Source organism: Balaenoptera acutorostrata, chromosome 9 (assembly GCF_949987535.1).
Source record: "Balaenoptera acutorostrata chromosome 9, mBalAcu1.1, whole genome shotgun sequence".
NCBI lineage: Eukaryota > Metazoa > Chordata > Mammalia > Artiodactyla > Balaenopteridae > Balaenoptera > Balaenoptera acutorostrata.
In genome coordinates, this window is record NC_080072.1 from 6118625 (window position 1) to 6144512 (window position 25888).

Below are 25888 nucleotides of genomic sequence, written 5' to 3' on the forward strand. Positions count from 1 at the left end.
GTAGCCCCCGCAACTAGAGAAAGCCCACACGCAGCAACGAAGACCCAACGCAGCCCAAAATAAATAATAAATAAATAAATAAATTTATTTTAAAAATATTTTAAATAGCTGCACAGTATCAGAGACAATGAGATGTAATAGAGCAAATGCTTTCAGGAAATCCTTGTTCCTCTTAGGTTATACTACTCTTACCCCTCCCCACCTATCACCAACTGATTACTGGGCACTAAGCTCACAGTTCTCCTCTGTACTCTATAAGCTCACAGTTCTCCTCTGTACTCTAAGTCCTGCCATCATCTTGGCTGACTTCCACATACAAACAGATGACCAGTCTAAGCAACAATTTGGTCTCATAATTCTCTGACCTCCACAACTCCAACGACCTTGACCTCCACTCATTTCCAGCCACCTACTTCCACGGCCATAGATTGGAACTGTATTGCTCTGGAAGGCTTAAACTAAAATGTCCCACTCTTATGTGAAAAAATATGCGGCAAGATGTTAATAGTGGCTACCTTGATTAAGTCAATTATCTGTACTCTAAATGCACACTTTGATTTTCCTGAGGGAAACACTGCTCTTGCAATAAGGAAAAACAAAAAACAAAACAAAAAAAGAAAGAAACTTTATCACTCTGATGACAAATTTTTGTTCTTTCAAGTCTCTGAACTTCTTATACCTAGAAAATCTGTTTTTCAATCTCATCAAAGATCTCTAGACCTTGACAACTTCCCATTGGGTTAGGTACCCTTCCTCTAGGCTACCTCAGCATCAGTGCTTACCTCTATCATGATATATATTACACTGCATTGTAATTATTTGTTTACTTATCTATCTTTTCCTTTAGATTCCAAGTTCCTTGGGATCAAGTAACATGTCTTGGGACTCTGTCTAGCACACTGAAGCTGTCGTGAACAAACACAGGTTTCTGAGTGAATGAATGAATATTGAAACAGCACTGATCAATATGAGTAAGACTTTGGTTCAGATTCTAATTCTGTCCTTAACTTTGGTATGACCTTGGGAAAGTCAGTCAAATTCTCTGAATTTCAGTTTTCTTGTACCTGTAAAATGGGGTGATGATAATCCTTGTCCTATCCATTTCATAGAGTTGTCAGGAGGCTTAAATAATATATATGTTAGGTATAAGAATTACCATTGTTTGTTCAGACTGGCTAAAACACATGATTTCCTTTTCTAGAACTACTTTCCTTGGCTCACTGAAATCAGCTTTTTTATTGCTACTCGACATTAATAGTTTTAGAGCTGACTAACCATTAATTGCTCCAGATTGTTTACCCTTCGTTCCCCTAAACAAGATATGGCACAGCCACGGATATCTTTTGTCCCGATACCATACTCATTTCCTTTTAGAAGAAGGATATAATTGTTCCAACATGGAGAAAGGCCTCCCAAGTGCTTTTTGGGAGAACGTTTAAAGTACTCTAAGTCTTTGTCTCCACCAGTTCAAAGGAAGGCAAGATAGGGGATCAGAGAATTGTTAAAGGGAATGGAGAACTCAATTGTCACTCTCATAAATCTGGGCTACAAATAAATCAATAAAGATCTTTAAACCAACCTAATAAAAATGTATCTAAATAGGATCTGCACTGGGAATCCATTTTTATTTTCTTTTTCAGGAGATCCAAATTCAAATAATGGTTTATTTCAGTGGTTCTCAAATTTACCCGCCCATTAGGAATCATCTGGGATTTTAAAAATATTCCAAAGCCAAGGCCACACCTCCTATGGACTGGATTGTGTCCCCCAAAATTCATCTGTTGCAGCCCTAGCCTCCATGTGACTATATTTGGAGATAGGGCCTTAAGGATGTCATTAAGGTTAAATGAGGTCATAAGGGGGGCGCCCTAATCTGATAGGACTGGTGTCCTTGTAAGAAGAGGAAAAGACACCAGAAGGCTCTCTCTCCACATACATACAGAGGAAAGGTCATGTGAACAGTGACAAGATATCTTGATCTTGGACTTCTAGCCTCCAGAGGTATGAGAAAATAAGTTTCTGTTGTTTACGCCACCCAATCTGTGGTATTTTTTTTTAATGGCAGCCTAAGCAGACTAATCCAGCACCCTAGACCAATTAAATCACAACCTCTTGAAGTGGGACACAAACATCACTATTTTGAAAGCTCCCAGGTGATTTAAAATCGGCACACGGAAGTTTGGGGACCAATGCCTTATTTCATTTCAACTTTGAACTATAACGGACCTAGGCTTTTCTTTCCTGTTATTACATTTGTAGAAAAATAAGAATCAAAACATCATTAATTTATAGAACCACAGCAAAACTTGCCTCAAAAATCATCTGGAAGGGTGTTACCCCTGACACGTCCTGAGAATAGCTGGCTTCCTCTGAAGTCCAGCTCAGCTCTGCAGAGAGTCCAGGCAGTACAGACTGTATTCCTGTGTGAGAAGAGATGGTGGCAGAATAGAACAAGCAGTTTGCATAAGCACCAAAGTTTCTGGAGTTATTAAACTGATGAGCCAAGAAGTCTCTTCCCTGATGAAAAGATTATCTGCAAAATTTTAAATATGACTGGAGATGGCTATGCATCAGCAAACTGTTTAAACATTTATAATTACTTTATGGGGATAAGACATTTAATCACATGTTTTCAATTTTACACAAATTGAAAATTTGCTAAATCAATTTGTATTTTCACTTAATTTCCACAAGGTCATATCCAATGCCACAAATCTTCAGAGTTGATAGCTCTAACTGATATTCTTATATTTTTTAATAAATCAATTCATTATTTAATAACACAAATCCAGTAAGTGAGCTAATTTAGAACTTAAAACAGAAAAATTCAAGAATGACCCTCTCAGGCATTTACCTAATACAGTATTGTCCTTTAAGAGGTAGTCTTTAACAAAGAAAAGCAAACTCTTGCTAATTTAATTGTCAATTAACCACGTTGTATATTTACATATGTTGATTCAGAACTCTTTACACAAAGCATCAGTGAGTCCTGGATCATCATCATCAACAAATAGAACCTCAAAGTATGCACCATCCTTCTTTCTTTCTGTACCCTGGCACTAATATTATAAAGGGAAAAAACCCCAAATCTCCCATTTTATAAAATGCCATCCCTTATTTCCCCTCTATAGTAGTATTATAATGGAGAACTAAATATGAATAAAAATATATATCTCAGTCTCTGAACGTTCTACCTTATAAATGAGGTTGACAATGTTGATGTTATACAAGAATTCAACTTAAAAATTTTAATAGCAATAACATATATCCTAAAATAATAGCACAACTTTCTTCTAAAACATTCATACCATATATCTAACAAAGCTTTAACCATCTCAAAGAAGATCAAGTTCTAGCTATCAATCTTAATGGGCAATATTTTTCTTGCCATTAGTTTGTTTTTCAAATATAATTCAGTCACAAAGCTTGAGATAATATGGCAGCAAGGTTATGCTACACTGAAGTTTAATGAAGTTGGCACTAAACCAGGATGACTTACATCAATCTTCAGTTTTACCACTGACTGACTTTCGGACCTAAGGTGACCCCCTTTTTTCTGTGATTCAATTACCTTTCTGTGAAATAAGAAAAAATTGTTCCTCAATCCTATAAAGTAGTAATACAGTGAAAAATAGGGAAAACATGTAGATACATGAGAAAAAGTTTTATCAATAACTTGGAATTCTCTAGAAATCTTTTTTTTTTCTATAGTGTTATTTTTTTGCATTATATTATTTCCCTATTAAAGTCTTTAATAGTTGTTATTTTAAACAATGGCACAATATTCCATTGAGAGGATTTTACTGAACATGCTTCCCATTTTTTATTTATTTATTTTATTTATGGCTGTGTTGGGTCTTCGTTTCTGTGCGAGGGCTTTTTTCTCTAGTTGTGGCAAGTGGGGGCCACTCTTCATCGCGATGCACGGGCCTCTCACCATCGCGGCCTCTCCTGTTGCGGAGCACAGGCTCCAGACGCGCAGGCTCAGTAATTGTGGCCCACGGGCCCAGTCGCTCCGCGGCATGTGGGATCCTCCCAGACCAGGACTCGAACCCGCGTGCCCTGCATTGGCAGGCAGACTCAACCACTGCGCCACCAGGGAAGCCCCTCTAGAAATCTTAATAACGATTTTTTTTAAAATGAGTAGTATTTGGGGGAAATTAATTTCAATTAACTCACTCCATACACCAAAAAAAAAAAAAAAAAAAAAAAAAAAAAATCCAGATGGATTGACTAGAGTTAAACGTGAAAAGGTGAAACAATAGAACTAAATAAAAAGCCTTCTATTTCAAGATAAGTCAAGCATATGTTGAAATTTCATCTTCCCATTCAAACACATAAAATGATAAAACAAGTATTTTTAAATTTTAATAAAACATAGTCATAGGGACTTCCCTGGTGGTCCAGTGGTTAAGACTCCACATTTCCAATGGAGGAGGTGTGGGTTTGATCCCTGGTCGGGGAACTAGGATCCCACATGCCACGTGGCACAGCCAAATAAATAAATAAATGAATGAATAAAAATTAAAACGGGGCTTCCCTGGTGGCGCAGTGGTTGAGAGTCTGCCTGCCAATGCAGGGGACACGGGTTCGAGCCCTGGTCTGGGAAGATCCCACATGCCGTGGAGCAACTAGGCCCATGAGCCACAACTACTGAGCCTGCGCGTCTGGAGCCTGTGCTCCGCAACAAGAGAGGCTGCGATAATGAGAGGCCCGTGCACCGTGATGAAGAGTGGCCCCCACTTGCCACAACTAGAGAAAGCCCTCGCACAGAAACAAAGACCCAACACAGCCATAAATAAATAAATAAATAAATAAAATAAACCCAAAGTTAAAAAAAAAAAAAGTAAGCTGAAATATTTAGTTTAAAAAAAAAAATACAGGCTTCATCAGGGTTCCTGCTATAAAACGTGAGACTTGTAAAATCCAGACACATTCTTATTAAAAAAAAAAAAAAATTAAAACAAAACAAAACACAGTCGTAGTGAGAAAAAAAGAAAAGAGAAATCTTTATAGACCAGAAATAGAGAGGTATTCTTCCCTAATCTTCAGAAAGGAAAAAGAGAGAGAGAATCCACAATGGTAAGTAAGGACCAAAGATGCCCCATGTTTGAGGCATGGAATGGAAAAAAAAAATGGAGCTAATATTGCAACACCAACAGGTTTAAGAGCAAGAGCCACAGAGGCCACACATAGGAGGTATAAGCAAGGGACCAAAACATGAACAAAAGCCAAAGGTATGCCACCTGCCTACCTGAGGGCTGGTTAAAAGCCAAGTGATGCTAGTAGCAGCATCAGTGATGCAGGATGAGGGCCTTAGAGCCATGTAATATAAGTATGGATGAGACTCAGAACTATATATTCTATTAAGATACAAGAGCCTTTTATCTTTCCACTCAAGCAAAGTTTAATCCAAGATACGTGCCCTGCAGATTAGGGCTCAGCAACCCAGAGAACCTCCTACTGGAAGGCTGTCAATGCAGGATGTGTTCAGGACAAAAGGGTCATGGACAATTAGCTCTTAACTAAAAATTACCAACCAATGAAGACCAATACCATGAAAAATAGGACACATATCAACCAACAAAATGTACACCTGAGGAAATAGAGTTAATAAAACAATCTATAAAGAACTTTAAAAATAAGTGCTCTGTATTTTATACCCTCAAATATAAAAAGAAGCCATGAAACAAGAATACACTGCCATCAATTAAACAGAAAGTAACAGCCAAAAACCCTATTAGAAATCTTAGAAATTGAAGATACAGTGTTTGAAATGAAAACCCTATGGATGGTAGATTATACACTGTAAAAGAGCATATTTAAAAGAAAAGGTAGTACTTGAATGTCCATAGAAGCATGATTCATAGTAGGAAAAAGTGGAAACAACCCAAATGTCCAACAAATGATGAACAGATTAACAAAATATGGAATATTATTCAGCCACAGAAAGAAATGAAGTACTGTTACATGCTACATACTAACATAAATGAATCTTGGAAACATTATGCTTAGTGAAAGAAGCCAGACACAAAAGGCCACATAGTGTATTATTTTGTTTATATGAAATGTCTAGAACAGGCAAATCCATAAAGACAGAAAGTAGATTAGTGTTTGCCAAAGGACAGGGGGTAGGGGTAAGGGGAGTGACTGCTAATGGGTACAGGGTTTCTTTTGTGGGTGATGAAAATGTAATGTTATAAATAGTGATGATAGTTGTACAACTTTGTGAATATACTTAAAACCACTGAATTATATGCTTTAAAATGGTATATTTTATGACATGTGAATTATATATCAATTAAAAGAAGGAAAAGATAAAAGACATTAAGAACAGATTTCTAAAAGACAAAAACACTAAAAAAATTAAAATTAAAAAAATTCAGAATAAAGAATGACTGAGCCACACAGCTAAACACATCACAATGAAACCCAGAATAACAAGGATAAAGAGAAAACCCTAAAAGCTACAAAAGAGAATCAAATTAGCCAAAAGAAACATGAGTTAGACTTCTCATCAACAATGCTAGATGCCAGAGGATAACTGAGTACTATCTTCAAAGATCTGAAGAAAATTCACTTTGACTCTGGACTTTTTTTTTTTTTTTTTTTTTTAAAAGGATTTTCTTATTTATTTATTTATTTATTTATTTATTTTTGGCTGTGTTGGGTCTTCGGTTCGTGCGAGGGCTTTCTCCAGTTGCGGCAAGCGGGGGCCACTCTTCATCGCGGTGCGGGGACCGCTCTTCATCGCGGTGCGCGGGCCTTTCTCTATCGCGGCCCCTCCCGTCACGGGGCACAGGCTCCAGACGCGCAGGCTCAGCAATTGTGGCTCACGGGCCCAGCTGCTCCGTGGCATGTGGGATCTTCCCAGACCAGGGCTCGAACCCGTGTCCCCTGCATTAGCAGGCAGATTCTCAACCACTGCGCCACCAGGGAAGCCCTGACTCTGGACTTTTAAGAGAACCAAACTACCATTAAAGAATGAGAAACTTAATATGTTTATATTCCTTAAGCCCTTGCTGAAAGAACTACTAAATAAACCAGCATGATCTTTGAAAATGAGTTTACATTTGCACCTTTTTGCTGAGATGGGGTGGAGATAAGGGGGAAAGAATGATATAATATCAATATCAAACTACTTATTGACATAGCTCTTCAACTGTTAAAGAAAAAGTAGATAGAAAAATTTCAATCTTGTGGCAATGTGAACATACATCAAAACCATATATTGGGACTTCTCCTTCTTGCAGTGATGAAATAACTGGTACCAAATAAGCCCTCCCACCAAAAACTACTATAAAACTGGATAAAATATACTAGGCAATTGTTTTCAGGCATTGAACAATAAATAGCACAAGCTGTGATCCTTGAGAGAAGGGAAACTCATGACATGACCCCTATGATTGCCCTGAATGTCTGCCTGGGGAAATTTTCCTGCCCATGGAGGACAGAGCTGGAGCCCAAGCAGAGCACAGTGGTTCCACTAAGCTGAGGAGACAGGGAATAGAGCTCAGGGTTGTGAAAGTACCTGGAATCTACAAGGCAGGGCACTGGAGAGGAGGGAGCTGTGCAGAAGTGGGTACCAAAAGTCTGTATGGAAGCTCCCCATGAGCCCTTGGCCAAGGGCTGGGCTATGCATACAGAGGTGAGACAATATAAGATTTCCCAGAGAGCAGTTGCAATGGAGTTGAAAATGGAACAAGAAATTAGTGGTGAAGCAATGGTGGGAAATGTTGGCCTTCAGGCCCAGCCAGAATGGAGAGAACTTGATAAAACTGATGGTGTCCAGTTGAGAGGGCAAAAAGGTAATATTTTAGTAGTAAAAAACACATTCAAGAAGAAGGCCTGATCCACCCTAAAAAAGCCTAAAACCAAGTCTCAACAAAATTCACAGAGAAGATACAGTTGGAGGTTGAGTGGTATCAAGTTAGAGGGGTTTGAAAATGACTTGTCTTTCTATAGATCTACCCTTTAAAATGTATTTTAAAAGCCTACACAAGGTTAAGGTGATTAGCTTGCTAGAACTGCCTGCTAGAACAAAAATCAACACTCTTCAGAGGTAGAACAGAATATAGAATATGATCACATTACCCAGTAGAAAATAAATATTTAATAGACATGCAAAGAAAAAGGAAAATATAGGGCTTCCCTGGTGGCGCAGTGGTTGAGAATCTGCCTGCCAATGCAGGGAACACGAGTTCGAGCCCTGGTCTGGGAAGATCCCACATGCCGCGGAGCAACTAAGCCCGTGAGCCACAACTACTGAGCCTGCGCGTCTGGAGCCTGTGCTCCGCAACAAGAGAGGCCGCGATAGTGAGAGGCCCACGCACCGCAATGAAGAGTGGCCCCCACTTGCCGCAACTAGAGAAAGCTCCCACACAGAAACGAAGACCCAACACAGCCATAAATAAATAAATAAATAATAATTTTAAAAAAAAAAAAAAAAAGGAAAATATAACTCATACAAAAAAGCAATCAATAAAAACCAAGCCTGTTACAGATGTTACATTTAGGAAAGGTTTTAAAGCATATATTACAAATATGTTCAAAGGCTTAAATTGTGGTTTAAATGAGTGAACTGATAGGGAATACCAGCAGAGAAATATGTACACTGTTAAAAAAAACAAAAAAAAAACAAATGGAAATTCTATAACTGAAAAGTTCAATAACTGAAATTAAGAATTCACTAGATAGGTTTAATAGTAGATGACAGAATAATAATATTGAGATGACAGAAAAGTCAGTGAAATTATTGAAGGCAAAGAACAAAAATTATCCAATCTGGAAAGCAGAGAAAAAAGGGCTGAAGAAAAATGAATAGAATCTTAGAAAACTTCAGGACAATATCAACTAGTCAAAAATATGTGTAATGGGAGTCCCAGAAGGAAAAGACAGTGAGAATGGGATAGGAAAAATATGAAATCATGGACAAAATTTTCTAAAATTTGATGAAAATTAATAAGATGTGAAAAGCTCAGCAAACCTCAGTACGGAATAAATAAAAAGAAAATCACACATAGGCACATAATAGTCAAAATGACAAAAAAAAAAAAGATAAAGAGAATACCTTGAAAGAAGGTAGAGGAAAAGCACATATTACATATAGAGGAACTATAATATGAATTACAGCTGACTTCTAAGAAACAATGGAGGCCAGAAAACAATGAATGACATCTTTAAAATGCTGAAAGGAAAAAACTATCAAACTAGAATTTCAAATCCAGTGAAATATCCTTTTAAAATGAGCGTAAGACAAAGACATTTTTAGGTAAACAAAAGATGTTGTTGCTAGAAGACCTGCACTACAAGAAATGCTAGGGATGTTCTTTAGGCTTAATATGGAAACCCAGATATACAGGAAGAAATGAAGCATCAGAAATAATAAATAAGTAGATAAATATAAAATACTATTTTTTTCTTCTTGCATTTTTCTTAAAATACAACTAACAGTTTAAACAAAAATAATAACATTGTAAAGCAGTAATTATAACACCTAAAAATATTCAAAATAGTATTAAATTATAACACCCCCCAAATATAATAAATATTCACAAGTTCATCCTCATATAAATAATTGAATTAAAGGTGAAGAAGGGGCAGGTCTTCCTTACAGATAAATTCCAATAAATAAATGTAGAAGGAATGAGGATGTATTAAATCATGATAACACCACAGTAATAATTGCTCCAGGCAAGACCCACCAATGCTAAATTAGCAGATGGAAGTTTAAGGAGAAATAGGATGCTTGCATAATCTCATTGTATTTCCCCCAAATATTTAAAAATTACAAAGAGTAACTCTACTTGGAAAAATCTGACAGATAACACCTTAATCAAGTGATCAAGTTTAATATTACCAACAATAAGACATAACATCTTCAATTCCTTGATATGATGCACTGAAAAGGACACATCATCCCTGTGGTATTCTTTCTGGCAATGTATAACCTCAATCTAATGTAAGAAAACATCAAACAAGTTCACACTGAAGGACATCCTACAAAATACCTGACAAGTACACTTCAAAAATGTCAAGGTTATGAAAGAAAAAGAAAGACTGAGGAACTGTCACAGATGGAAAGTGATTAGTAACACATGACAACTAAATGCAAAGTGAGATCCTGGAATGGATCCAGGAATCGAAAAAGAACATGAGTACAAAAACTGATAAAATCTTAAGTCTGTAGTTTAGTTAGTAGTATTTTACCAATGTTAATTTCTTAGTTTTGATAATTGTACTACAGTTATTTAAAACATTAACTGCAGAGGAATCTGGGTGAACAGTATATAAGAACTCTGTGTACTGTTTTTACAACTCTTCTATAAATCAAAAATTATTTTCAAATTAAAAATGTAAATACTCTGCAAAAGGATGAAACTAGACCACTATCCTACACCATACACAAAAATTAACTCAAAATAGATTAAAAACTTGACTATAAGACCTGAAACCATAAAGCTCCTAGAAGAAAACATAAGTGGTAACCTCCTTGACATGGGGTTTGGCGATGATATTTTTAACTTGACACTGAAAGCAAAGGCAACAAAAGTAAAAATAAATAAGTGGAACCTACATCAAACTAAAAAGCTTCTTCACAGCAAAGGAAACCATCAACAAAATGAAAAGGAAGAAAAAATCTGCAAATCATATATCTGATAAGGAGCTAATAACCAAAAAATATAAAGAAATCATACAACTCAATAACAGACAAACAACCCAATTAAAAAATAGGCAGAGGATCTGAATAGACATTTTCCAAAAAAAGGCATACAGATGACGGACAGGTACATGAAAAAATGCTCAACATCACTAATCATCAGGGAGATGCAAATCAAAACCACAATGAGATACCACCTCACACCTGTTAAAATGGTCATTAAAAACTTAGAAGCAACAAACACTCCTGGTACTCAGAATGTGTTCTCTAAATACCAGTGCTCACTAAAAAGGAGAAATGGCTGATTCTGGGCCTAAAGTAGAACTGTACAAGATGAGATGGGTATCTTGTTGGGCCAGAAAGCAAGGAAGTTATCAAAGGCCAATGAGATTATGTCAAAGGATTTAGTTATAAAATAAATAAGTCACGGGAGTATAATGTACAGCATGGCAACTACCTTTTTTGTATCACATTTTTTTTTTAATGTATCACATATTTGAAAGTTGCTAAAAGAGTAGATCTCAAGAGTTCTCAACAAGAAAAAAAAACTGTAAGTATATATGATAACAGATGTTAACTAGACTTATCGTGGTGATCATTTTGCACTATATACAAATATTGAATCATTATGTTGTATACTTGAAACTAATATAATGTTATACGACAATTATACCTCAACTTTTAAAAATTTCAGACTTAACCTATGTAGAATCTGCATTTATGAAGATTGCTAATTATCAAGTATCCTAAGGGGGGATTCTTTGTAACAAGGCTGATCATAAGTAGTTTAATCTATTTCCAATGATATACAAAAGCTAAAAGAAGAAAAAAATTTTATATTGGTTCAAGATGGAGGAGTAGAAGGACATGTACTCACTCCCTCTTGCGAGAGCACAGGAATCACAACTAACTGCTGAACAATCATCGACAGGAAGACACTGAAACCTACCAAAAAACATACCCACATCCAAAGACAAAGGAGAAGCCACAATGAGATGGTAGGAGGGGCGCAATCACAATAAAATCAAATCCCATAACTGCTGGGTGGGTGACTCATAAACTGGAGAACACTTATACCACAGAAGTCCACACACTGGAGTGAAGGTTCTGAGCCCCAAGTCAGGCTTCCCAACCTGGGGGTCCAGCAATGGGAGGAGGAATTCCTAGAGAATCAGACTTTGAAGGCTAGCGGGATTTGACTGCAGGACTTCGACAGGACTGGGGGAAACAGAGACTCCACTCTTGGAGGGCACACACAAAGTAGTGTGCGCATCGGGACCCAGGGGAAGGAGCAGTGACCCCATAGGAGACTGAACCAGACCTACCTGCTGGTGTTGGAGGGTCTCCTGCAGAGGCAGGGGGTGGCTGTGGCTCACTGTGAGGACAAGGACACTGGCAGCAGTTCTGGGAAGTACTCCTTGGTGTAAGTCCTCCCAGAGTCTGCCATTAGCACCACCAAAGAGCCCGGGTAGGCTCCAGTGTTGGGTCACCTCAGGTCAAACAACCAACAGGGAGGGAACCCAGCCCCACCCAACAGCAGACAAGCGGATTAAAGTTTTATTGAGCTCTGCCCACCAGAGCAACACCCAGCTCTACCCACCACCAGTCCCTCCCATTAGGAACTTGCACAAGCCTCTTAGATAGCCTCATCCACCAGAGGGCAGACAGCAGAAGCAAGAAAAACTACAATCCTGCAGCCTGTGGAACAGAAACCACATTCACAGAAAGAGGGAGAAGATGAAAAGGCAGAGGGCTATGTACCAGATGAAGGAACAAGATAAAACCCCAGAAAACAACTAAATGAAGTGGAGATAGGAAACCTTCCAGAAAAAGAATTCAGAATAATAATAGTGAAGATGATCTAGGACCTCGGAAAAACAAGAGGCAAACATCAAGAAGGTGCAAGAAATGTTTAACAAAGACCTAGAAGAATTAAAGAACAAACAGAGATGAACAATACAGTAACTAAAATGAAAAATACACTAGAAGGAATCAATAGCAGAATAACTGAGGCAGAAGAACAGATAAGTGACCTGGAAGACAGAATGGTGGAATTCACTGCTGCAGAACAGAATAAAGAAAAAAGAATGAAAAGAAATGAAGACAGCCTAAGAGACCTCTGGGACAACATTAAACACAAAAACATTCGCATTATAGGGGTCCCAAAAGGAGAAGAGAGAGAGAAAGAACCCGAGAAAATATTTGAAGACATTATAGTCGAAAACTTCCCTAACATGGGAAAGGAAATAGCCACCCAAGTCCAGGAAGCACAGAGTCCCAGGCAGGATAAACCTAAGGAGAAACACACCGATACACATAGTAATCAAATTGACAAAAATTAAAGACAAAGAAAAATTACTGAAAGCAACAAGGGAAAAATGACAAGTAACATACAAGGGAACTCCCATAAGGTTAACAGCTGATTTCTCAGCAGAAACTCTACAAGCCAGAAGGGAGTGGCATGATATATTTAAAGTGATGAAAGGGAAGAACCTACAACCAAGATTACTCTACCCAGCAAGGATCTCATTCAGATTCGATGGAGAAATCAAAAGCTTTACAGACAAGCAAAAGCTAAAAGAACTCAGCACCACCAAACCAGCTCTACAACAAATGCTAAAGGAACTTCTCTAAGTGGGAAACACAAGAGAAGGAAAGGACCTAAAAAAACAAACCCATAACAATTAAGAAACATACATATCGATAATTACCTTAAGCGTGAATGGATTAAATGCTCCAACCAAAAGACACAGGCTCGCTGAATGGATACAAAAACAAGACCCATATATATGCTATCTACAAGAGACCCACTTCAGACCTAAGGACACACACAGACTGAAAGTGAGGGGATGGAAAAAGATATTCCATGCAAATGGAAATCAAAAGAAAGCTGGAGTAGCAATACTCATATCAGATAAAATAGACTTTAAAATAAAGAATGTTACAAGAGACAAGGAAGGACACTACATAATGATCAAGGGATCAATCCAAGAAGAAGATATAACAATTATAAATATATATGCACCCAACATAGGAGCACCTCAATACATAAGGCAACTGCTAACAGCTATAAAAGAGGAAATCAACAGTAACACAATAATAGAGGGGGACAATAACACCTCACTTACAACAATGGACAGATCATCCAAACAGAAAATCCATAAGGTAACACAAACTTTAAATGACACAACAGACCAGATAGATTTAATTGCTATTTATAGGACATTCCATCCAAAAACAGCAGATTACACTTTCTTCTCAAGTGCATATGGAACATTCTCCAGGATAGATCACATCTTGGGTCACAAATCAAGCCTTCGTAAATTTAAGAAAATTGAAATCATATCAAGCATCTTTTCTGACCACAATACTATGAGATAAGAAATCAATTACAGGGAAAATAATGTAAAAAACACAAACACATGAAGGCTAAACAATGCGTTACTAAATAACCAAGAGATCACTGAAGAAATCAAAGAGGAAATCAAAGACTACCTAGAGACAAATTACAACAAAAACACGACGATCCAAAACCTATGGGATGTAGCAAAAGCAGTTCTAAGAGGGAAGTTCATAGCAATACAAGGCTGCCTCAAGAAACAAGAAAAATCTCAAATAAACAATCTAACCTTAAACCTAAAGGAACTAGAGAAAGAAGAACAAACAAAACCCAAAGTTAATAGAAGGAAAGAAATCGTAAAGATCAGAGCAGAAATAAACGAAATAGAAACAAAGAAAACAATAGCAAAGATCAATAAAACTAAAAGCTGGTTCTTTGAGAAGATAAACAAAATTGATAAACCTTTAGCCAGACTCATCAAGAAGAAGAGGGAGAGGACTCAAATCAATAAAATTAGAAATGGAAAAGGAGAAGTTACAGTGGACACCACAGAAATACAAAGCATCCTAAGAGACTACTACAAGCAACTCTATGCCAGTAAAATGGACAACCTGGAAGAAATGGACAAATTCTTAGAAAGGTATAACCTTCCAAGACTGAACCAGGAAGAAACAGAAAATATGAACAGACCAATCACAAGTAATGAAATTGAAACTGTGATTAAAAATCTTCCAACAAACAAAAGTCCAAGACCAGATGGCTTCACAGGTGAATTCTATCAAACATTTAGAGAAGAGCTAACACCCATCCTTCTCAAACCCTTCCAAAAAATTACAGAGGAAGGAACACTCCCAAACTCATTCTATGAGGCCACCATCACCCTGATACCAAAACCACACAAAGATACTACAAAAAAAGAAAATTACAGACCAACATCACTGACGAACATAGATGCAAAAATCCTCAACAAAATACTAGCAAACAGAATACAACAACACATTAAAAGGATCATACATCATGATCAGGTGGGATTTATCCCAGGGATGCAAGGATTCTTCAATATACGCAAATCAATCAATGTGATACACCATATTAACAAATTGAAGAATAAAAACCATATGATCACCTCAATAGATGCAGAAGAAGCTTTTGACAAAATTCAACACCCATTTATGATAAAAACTCTCCCAAAAGTGGGCATAAAGGGAACCTACCTCAACATAATAAAGGCCATATACGACAAACCCACAGCAAACATCATTCTCAATGGTGAAAAACTGAAAGCATTTCCTCTAAGATCAGGAACAAGACAAGGATGTCCACTCTCACCACTACTTTTCAACATAGTTTTGGAAGTCCTAGCCACGGCAATCAGAGAAGAAAAAGAAATAAAAGGAATACAAATTGGAAAAGAAGAAGTAAAACTGTCACTGTTTGCAGATGACATGAAACTATACATACAGAATCCTAAAGAAGCCACCAAAAAACTACTAGAGCTAATCAATGAATCTAGTAAAGTTGCAGGATACAAAATTAATGCACAGAAATCTCTTGCATTCCTATACACTAATGATGAAAAATCTGAAAGAGAAATTAAGGAAACACTCCCATTTACCATTGCAACAAAAAGAATAAAATACCTAGGAATAAACCTACCTAGGGAGACAAAAGACCTGTATACAGAAAACTATAAGACACTGATGAAAGAAATTAAAGATACAAACAGATGGAGAGATATACCATGTGCTTAGATTGGAAGAATCAATATTGTGAAAATGACTATACTACCCAAAGCAATCTACAGATTCAATGCAATCCCTATCAAGTTACTGATGGCAATTTTTACACAACTAGAACAAAAAATCTTAAAATTTGTATGTAGACACAAAAGACCCCAAATAGCCAAAGCAGTCTTGAGGGAAAAAAATGGAGCTGGAGGAATCAGACTCCCTGACTTCAGACTATACTACAAAGCTACAGTAATCAAGACAATATGGTACTGGCACAAAAACAGAAATATAGATCAGTGGAACAGGATAGAAAGCCCAGAGATAAACTCACGCACATATGGTCACCTTATCTTTGATAAAGGAGTCAAGAATATACAGTGGAGAAAAGACAGCCTCTTCAATAAGCAGTGCTGGGAAAACTGGACAGCTACATGTAAAAGAATGAAATTAGAACACTCCCTAACACCATACACAAAACTAAACTCAAAATGTATTAAAGACCTAAATGTAAGGCCAGACACCATCAAACTCTTAGAGGAAAACATAGGCAGAACACTCTATGACATAAATCACAGCAAGATCCTTTTTGACCCACCTCCTAGAGAAATGGAAATAAAAACAAAAATAAACAAATGGGACCTAACAAAACTTAAAAGCTTTTGCACAGCAAAGGAAACCATAAACAAGACAAAAAGACAACCCTCAGAATGGGAGACAATATTTGCAAATGAAGCAACTGACAAAGGATTAATCTCCAAAACATACAAGCAACTCATGCAGCTCAATATCAAAAAAACAAACAACCCAATCAAAAAATGGGCAGAAGACCTAAATAGACATAGCTCCAAAGAAGATACACAGATTGCCAACAAACACATGAAAGAATGCTCAACATCATTAATCATTAGAGAAATGCAAATCAAAACTACAATGAGATATCATCTCACACCGGTCAGAATGGCCATCATCAAAAAATCTACAAACAATAAATGCTGGAGAGTGTGTGGAGAAAAGGGAACCCTCTTGCACTGTTGGTGGGAATATAAATTGATACAGCCACTATGGAGAACAGTATGGCGGTTCCTTAAAAAACTAAAAATAGAACTAGCATACAACCCAGCAATCCCACTACTGGGCATATACTCTGAGAAAACCATAATTCAAAAAGAGTCATGTACCAAAATGTTCATTGCAGCTCTATTTACAATAGCCAGGACACGGAAGCAACCTAAGTGTCCATCAACAGATGAATGGATAAAGAAGATGTGGCATATATATACAATGGAATATTACTCAGCCATAAAAAGAAATGAAATTGAGTTATTTGTAGTGAGGTGGATGGACCTACAGACTGTCATACAGAGTGAAGTAAGTCAGAAAGAGAAAAACAAGTACTGTATGCTAACACATATATGGAATCTAAAAAAAAAAGAAAATGGTCAGAAGAACCTAAGCGCAAGATGGGAATAAAGATGCAGACCTACTAGAGAATGGACTTGAGGATACGGGGAGGGGGAAGGGTAACCTGGGACAAAGTGAGAGAGTGGCATGGACATATATACACTACCAAACGTAAAATAGATAGCTAGTGGGAAGCAGCTGCATAGCATAGGGAGATCAGCTTGGTGCTTTGTGACCACCTAGAGGAGTGGGATAGGGAGGGTGGGAGGGAGGGAGATGCAAGAGGGAAGAGATATGGGGACATATGTATATGTATAACTGATTCACTTTGTTATAAAGCAGAAGCTGACACACCATTATAAAGCAATTATACGCTAATAAAGATGTTAAAAAAAATCCATGCATGCAATAAATGGAGGGGGTATGCTATAAAATGTTCTGCAAATAAAATTGTGTAGAAATAAAAATAAATAAAAATAAAAACTGAAAAAAAAGAAAGTCCAGAGATAAAGCCATGCACCTATGGTCAACTAATAATCTATAACAAAGGAGGCAAGGATATACAATGGAGAAAAAACAGTCTCTTCAATAAGTGGTGCTGGGAAAACTGGACAGCTACATGTAAAAGAATGAAATTAGAACACTCCCTAACACCATACACAAAAATAAACTCAAAATGGATTAGAGACCTAAATGTAAGACCGGACACTATAAAACTCTTAGAGGAAAACATAGGAAGAACACTCTTTGACATAAATCACAGCAAGATCTTTTTTGATCCGCCTCCTAGAGTAATGGAAATAAAAACAAAAATAAACAAATGGGACCTAATGAAACTTAAAAGTTTTTGCACCGCAAAGGACACTACAAACAAGACAAAAAGACAACCCTCAGAATGGGAGAAAATTTTTGCAAATGAATCAACCGACAAAGGATTAATCTCCAAAATATATAAACAGCTCATGCAGCTCAATATTAAAAAAACAAACAACCCAATCAAAAAATGGGCAGAAGATCTAAATAGACATTTCTCCAAAGAAGACATACAGATGGCCAAGAAGCACATGAAAAGCTGCTCAACATCACTAATCATTAGAGAAATGCAAATCAAAACTACAATGGAGTATCACCTCACACCAGTTAGAATGGGCATCATCAGAAAGTCTACAAACAACAAATGCTGGAGAGGGTGTGGAGAAAAGGGAACCCTCTTGCACTGTTGATGGGAATGTAAATTGATACAGCCACTATGGAGAACAGTATGGAGGTTCCTTAAAAAAGTAAACATAGAATTACCATATGACCCAGCAATCCCACTACTGGGTATAGACCCAGAGAAAACCATAATTCAAAAAGACACACGCACCCCAATGTTCATTGCAGCACTATTTACAATAGCCAGGTCATGGAAGCAACCTAAATGCCCATCAACAGATGAATGGATAAAGAAGCTGTGGTACATATATACAATGGACTATTACTCAGCCATAAAAAGGAACAAAATTGGGTCATTTGTAGAGACGTGGATGGATCTAGAGACTGTCATGCAGAGTGAAGTAAGTCAGAAAGAGAAAAACAAATATCATATATTAATGCATATATGTGGAATCTAGAAAAATGGTACAGATGAACCAGTTTGCAGGTTAGAAATAGAGACACAGATGTAGAGAACAAACGTATGGACACCAAGGGGGGAAAGTGGCGGGGGGGGAGTGGTGGTGTGATGAATTGGGAGATTGGGACTGACATATATACACTAATATGTATAAAATGGATAACTAATAAGAACCTGCTGTATAAAAAAATAATAAAATTCTAAAAACAAAATTTTTTTAAAACTCACTCAAAATTAAAATACTGCACAAACAAAAAACTAAGAGAATAATTGCCAACAATGACAAAGAGGTTGACTATACTTACTATACACAGGATAGAACTTTGTATCAAATAGAAAAGCACTAAGATCCTAAAGGGGAAAATGAGCAAAAAATGTGAACAAACATTCAACAAAGAAATAAACAAATCAATAAACATAAGACAGTCATTTCACTTGTATTAGATGCAAGTTAAAATAAGATAACAATAATTCTAGTTTTTTTCTAAGTAGAAATAGAAACACACACACACACACACACACACACACCCCACTATGGTAATCTGAAAGAAGGTATGCCAAGGTTTTCAAAGTATGATTGCTCTGAGATTACATTATAAATATGTATAATATTATAATTATTTTTCACCTTTAGTTTTTTGGGGTTTTTTTTAATAATAATGGGAATTGCTTTTGAAATTTTTTTTTTGGCTGCACCATGCGACTTGCGGGATCTTAGTTCCCTGACCAGGGATCGAACTCAGGCCACAGCAGTGAAAGCTCTGAGTCCTAACCACTGGACTGCCAGGGAACTCCCACTTTTGAAATATTTTTTTAAAGTGTTTTAAATATCTAAAAAATGAAAGGCAATATTCTGCCTATCAAATTAACAAAGTCTTCTTTGTAGTAGTAGTGCACAATACTGGTAAGAAGGGGATCAGACAGGTGTTTGTATACATTGATAGTAAAAATGTAAATTGCAATAATTTTATGGAGAACAATTTAATAATTTCATCAAAGTATTATTTATAATACCATAAGATTAGAAATCACCAAACATCCTGAAAGAGGGGAAAGCTTAATAAATTATTATAACCTTTCAATGGAATACTATAAATTTTTGTAACTTGTTACTATATAATTTCAAACTTACAGAAAAGTTGCAAGAATAGTACCAGGAACTCTCATATACCCTTTATCCAGATTTAGAAATTGTATATTTTGACACATTTGCTTTATCCTCTTTCTCTTTCTCTGTGTGTGTATGTATGCATATTTTTTCTTGAACCAACTGAGAATAAACTGGAGACATTGTGCCCCTTTATCCCTAAAATAATTCAGTGCTTAAGTTCCAAGAAGAAAGTCTCTTATATAATCTCAGTATAATTATCAAAATAGGAAATTTAGTATGAATGTATATAGTATTATTATCTAATCCATAGTCCATATTCAAATTTCAGCAATTATCCTAATAATGTCCTCTATAGCTATCTTTCCCTGGCCCAGAATTCAATCCAGTATTGCACATTACATTTAGTTTTCAGTCTTACTCTCCTTTATTTCTCTGCCTTTCCTGGTCTTGACATTTTTGAAGAGTTCAGACCAATTTTTTTATAGAATATCCCTCAAATTGGATCATCTGCTTGTTCCTTAAAATATTCAGGTTATGCAATTTTTGCAGAAATACCACAAAAGTGATGTTGTGTCCTTCTCAGCACATATCAGGAAGCATATGATAACAGTTTGTTCCAACATTGGCGATGTTAACTTTGATCTTTTGGTTAACGTATCCCATAGATTCCTTTACTGTGAAAGTTAGTATTTTCCCCTTGTAATTGATAAATATTTTCAAAGTAATCTCCACAAATTATGTATCTGTTCCTCATTAAAGTTGCACTCATTAGTGTTAGCATCGATTGATGATTTCCTAAGTCCTTTATCTTTTCGACACTTATTAGTTGGCATTCTACCTGTAAAGAACAGCTTTCCTTTCTCCTTATTTATTTACATCAGTATGGAGTCATGTGTTCTTATTTTATTCACTGAGTTATAATCTCTTACTATCATTATTTACCATATATTATTGTCCCATATTTGGTCAATGGGAGTCCCTTCAAGCTGGCTTGTGTGTCTGTCCACATCACCTTCAAGGAATTCGTTAATTTCAAGGATACGGGGGCTTCCCTGGTGGCACAGTGGTTAAGAATCCTCCTGCCAATGCAGAGAACACGGGTTCGAGCCCTGGTCCAGGAAGATCCCACATGCTGCGGAGCAACTAGGCCCGTGTGCCACAACTGCTGAGCCTGCACTCTAGAGCCCACAAGCCACAACTACTGAAGCCCACGTGCCTAGAGCCCATGCTCTGCAACAAGAGAAGCCACAGCAATGAGAAGCTCACGCACCACAACAAAGAGTAGCCCCCACTCGCCACAACTAGAGAAAGCCCGCGCTCAGCAACAAAGCCCCAATGCAGCCTAAAATAAATAAATTTTTTTTAAAATTAAAATCAAGGATATTCTAGGCTCATCTTGTATTCTCCCTACCCCAATCCTGGAATCAGTGTTTTCCCCAAGGAGTTCTAGTTCTTTTTAGTGGAGAACGGTGGTTGGAAACCAAGATTTGAGAGCTAAGCAATTGCTATTGGGATATTATTATTTCTAGGCTCTCTCAACAGACAAAGCTAGGATACACACACATATCTCTATGTTTCTATATTTATCTATCATATATAATATATACTATACAGTTGGAACCATGAGTTCGAATTCCACAGGGTGCATTTTAGTCTGCCCCCTTTCCATACTTGTAACTTCTTTATCCAACAGTGAAAAATCATGTTCCTATTAATCTCAACATATTTACTCAATTTATCAAGCTAGAATACACAGGAAGTAGTTTCAGAATTATTAAACCTTATCTCTGCAAAGCAAACCTACTAACTAGATTTCAACATTTGTTTATAGTTCTATTATTTAGGTAAACTTTACATACAATATAATGCACAAATCTTAAGTGTACAACTTGCAGAGTTTTGACAAATGCATATAACCAGGTAACTCGTGCTCCATCAAGATACAGAACATTTCCATCATCCCAGAAAATTCCTAATTGCTTTTTTCTCAGTGAACACTTCTCAGAGGCAATCATTTAGAAGTTTTTTCATTAGTTTAGTTTCACTGTTCTTGAACTTTATATAAATGAAATCCATATACAGTGATTCTTTTGTGTCCATTTTCTTTCTCAGCATAATGTCTGTGAGATTAATGCACAGACATACCCCATTTTATTGTTTCACTTTATTGCACTTCACAGATACTGTATTTTTTTTTACGAATTGAAGGTTTGTGGCAACCCTGCATGGAGCTAGTCTATTGGTGCCATTTTTCCAACAGCATTTGCTTACTTAGTGTCTGTGTCACATTTTGATAATTTTTGCAGTATTTCAAACTTTTTCATTATTATTATGTTATGGTGTTCTGTGATCAGTGATCTTTGATGTTATTGTACTACTGCAAAAAGATTATGACTAGCTGAAGGTTCAGATGATGGTTAGCATTTTTTAGTAATAAATAAAGTATTTTTAAATTAAGGTATGTATATTTTTAGACATAATGCTGTTGCATACTTAATAGACTATGTATAGTATAAACATAACTTTTATATGCACTGGGAAAGCAAAAAATCCGTGTGACTCACTTTATTGAGTTTTTTTTTATCAGAATGGTCTGAAATTGAACTTGCAAAGTATCCAAGGTATGCCTGTAATTCATTCCTTTTTATTCCTGACTAGCATTCCATTACATGTATACACCCAACTTATTTATCCATTCTCTTGTTGGACATTTGGATTTTTCCAGTTTTTGGCTATTTTTAATAAAGCTGCTATGAACAGCTGGTGTAAATCTTGTTTTGGACAAACAGTTTCATTTCTCTTGGGTAAATACCTAGAAATGAAATTGATGGGTCATAGCATAGGTTTATGTTTCACTTCATAAGAAACTGTCAAACAGTTTTCCAAAGTGGTTGTACCATTTTACACTCCCACCAGCATTATATCAGAGATCTGATTGTTCTACACCCTTGCTAATATCTGGCGTTTTTTAATTTTAGCTATTCTGGTGGATTGTGAATTTAATTTACAATCTCTGGTGACTGATGATGGTAAGCACTTCTTCATGTGCTTAATGGCCATTCAGATACTTTCTTTTGTGAAGTATCTATTCAAATCTTTGGCCCACTAAGAAAAAAAATAGATTTGGAACTTCCCTGGTGGTCCAGCAGTTGGGACTCCACACTCCCATTGCAGGGGGCCCGTGTTCGATCCCTGGCCGGGAACTAGAGCCCGCATGCCACAACTAAAAAGATCCCGCACGTGGCAACAAAGATCCCACATGCCGCAACTAAGACCCGGCGAGCCAAACACATAAATAAATAAATATTTTTTAAAAAGAAAGAAAAAAATAGCTTTATTGAGATACAATTCACATATCATACAATTCATCCATTTAAAGTGTACAATTCAGTGGTTTGGGGTTTACATTATTAGTTTTTAAGTTGTGGTAAAATATACATATAACAAAATTTGCCATTTTAACTATCTTAAAGTATACAATTCAGTGTCACTAATTACACTCACAATGTTGTACAACCATCACCACTATCTATTTCTAAAACCTTTTCATCATCCCAAACAGAAACTCTGTGACGATTAAGCTGTAAATCCCCATTCTCCCCCCCTCCCATCTCTGGTAACCTCTAATCCACTTTCTGTTTCTATAAATTTGCCTATTCTAGATATTTCATATTAGTAGAATCATACATTATTTGTCCTTTGTGTCTGGCGTATTTCACTTAGCATAATGTTTTCAAGGTTAATCCATGTTGTAACACATATCAGAACTTCATTCCTTTTCATAGCTGAATAATATTCATATATATATATCACAATTTGTTTATTCATTCATAAATTGATGGACACTGGGTTGCTTCCACCGTTGGGTTATTGTGAATGATACTGCAATGAACACTGGCGTACAAGTATCTATTTTAAATCCCCGCTTTCAACTCCTTTAGGCATATCCATAGGAGTGGAATTGTATGGCAATTCTATATTTAGCTTTTTGAGGGGCTCCCAAACTTTCTTCCATGGTGGCTGAATTATTTTACATTCCCATCAACAATGTTCAAAGGTTCCAGTTTCACCACATACTTGTCAACATTTGTTATTTTCATTATTATTCCTTTTTTATTGAAGTATAGTTGACATACAATATTATATTAGTTTCAGGCATACAACATAGTGATTTGAATTCATATACATTACAAATTGATTACCACAATAAGTCTAGTAACATTCTGTCACCATACAAGGTTATTACAATATTACTGACTATATTTCCTATGCTGTGCATTACATTCCCGTGACTTATTTATCTTATAACTGGAAGTTTGTATCTCTTAATCCCCTTCACCTATTTCACCCAACTTCCCATTCTTCTCCCATAATCATCATCATCATCATCATCATCACTGTCTTCGTCATCACTGCTATCCTAGTAGGTGTGCAGTGTTTGGCCTGTTTTTGTTTTTTTTTTAATCAGGATGTCTTTTTTTTATTATTAAGTTTTAGAAGCTGTTTTTATATTATGGATATTATGGATAAAAGCCTGTTGCCACACATGTTTTGCAAATATTTTCTCACAAGTATGGTTAACATATTCACTTTCTTAATATCTTTTGATGAGCAAAAGTTTATTTTGATGAAGTTTATCAATTTTTTTCTTTTATGGTTACTTATTTCTATGCCCTAAGATTTTGCCTCCTTTTAGGTTAAAGGATATTCTCCTTTGTTTTCTTCAAGAATCTTCTTAGCTTTTATTTTTAGGTCTATCTTCCATTTCTAATTTTTGTGTGTGATCTGCAGTAGATGTCAAGGTTCATTTTTTTTCCTTATAGACATATGGTCATTCCAGCAACATTTGTTGAAAAGACCTTCTTTTCCTTGATGGATTGCTTTGGTGCCTTTATTTTTTTAAAAAAATCAAATAACCATATAAGTATGAGCCTGTTTCTGGCTCCTTTTCATTTCCATATATTTTCCTATTTTTAAAAAATTAACAACCCTTATTTTTTAGAGCAGTCTTGAGTGAAAAATTGAGGAAAAGTACAGAGAATTCTCATATATCCATACTCCCATTTGTGGACTTAAGTTTTCAATTTATTTGGGTAAATACCAAGGAGCACGATTACTGGATCATATGTTAAGAATATGTTTACTTCCATAAGAAACTGCCAAACTGCCTGCCAAAGTGGCTGCAGCAATGAAAGAGAGTTCCTATTGCTCCACATCTTTGTCAGCATTTGTTGCCAGTGTTGTCAATGGGTTTTGGCCATTCTAATAGGTGTGTAGTGGTATCTCGTTTTCATTTGCATGTCTCTAATGACATAATAATGTGGAGCATTTTTTCATATGCTTACTTGCCATCTGTATATCTTCTTTGGTGAAGTGCCTGTTCAAGTCTTCTGCTCATTTTTTAAAAACTGGATTGTTGGGCTTCCCTGGTGGCGCAGTGGTTGAGAGTCTGCCTGCTAATGCAGGGGACACGGGTTCGAGCCCTGGTCTGGGAGGATCCCACATGCCGCGGAGCAACTAGGCCCATGAGCCACAACTACTGAGCCTGCGCGTCTGGAGCCTGTGCTCCGCAACAAGAGAGGCCACGATAGTGAGAGGCCCGTGCACCGCGATGAAGAGTGCCCCCTGCTTGCCACAACTAGAGAAAGCCCTCGCACAGAAACGAAGACCCTACACAGCCAAAAAGATAAAATAAATAAATAAATAATAATTTAAAAAACACAAAAACAAAAACAAAAAAAACTGGATTTTCTTATTGTTGAATTTTAAGAGATCTTTGTATACTTTAGATAACAGTCCTTTATCAGGTATGTCTTTTGCAAATATTACCTTCCAGTCTGTGACTTGCCTTTTCATTCCCTTGAGATTGTCTTCCACAGAACAGAACTTTTTAATTTTAATGAGGCCCAGTTTATCAATTATTTCTTTCATGGATCATGCCTTTGACGTTGTATCTAAAAAGTCATCTTTATACCCAAGGTCATCTATGTTTTCTCCTATATTAATTTCTAGGAGTTTTATAGTTTTGTGT

General features: G+C 36.5%; 1 protein-coding gene across 1 annotated transcript in view; it reads right to left on the reverse strand.

Moving 5' to 3' along the window:
* TOP6BL (TOP6B like initiator of meiotic double strand breaks) overlaps nt 1–25888 on the reverse strand; it is a 96135-nt gene that overhangs the window by 47974 nt on the left and 22273 nt on the right. Inside the window, exon 5 of the mRNA XM_007171044.2 lies at nt 2311–2420. Within this exon, the coding sequence (XP_007171106.2) occupies nt 2311–2420 (110 nt within the window). The remainder of the gene's footprint in view (nt 1–2310; nt 2421–25888) is intronic.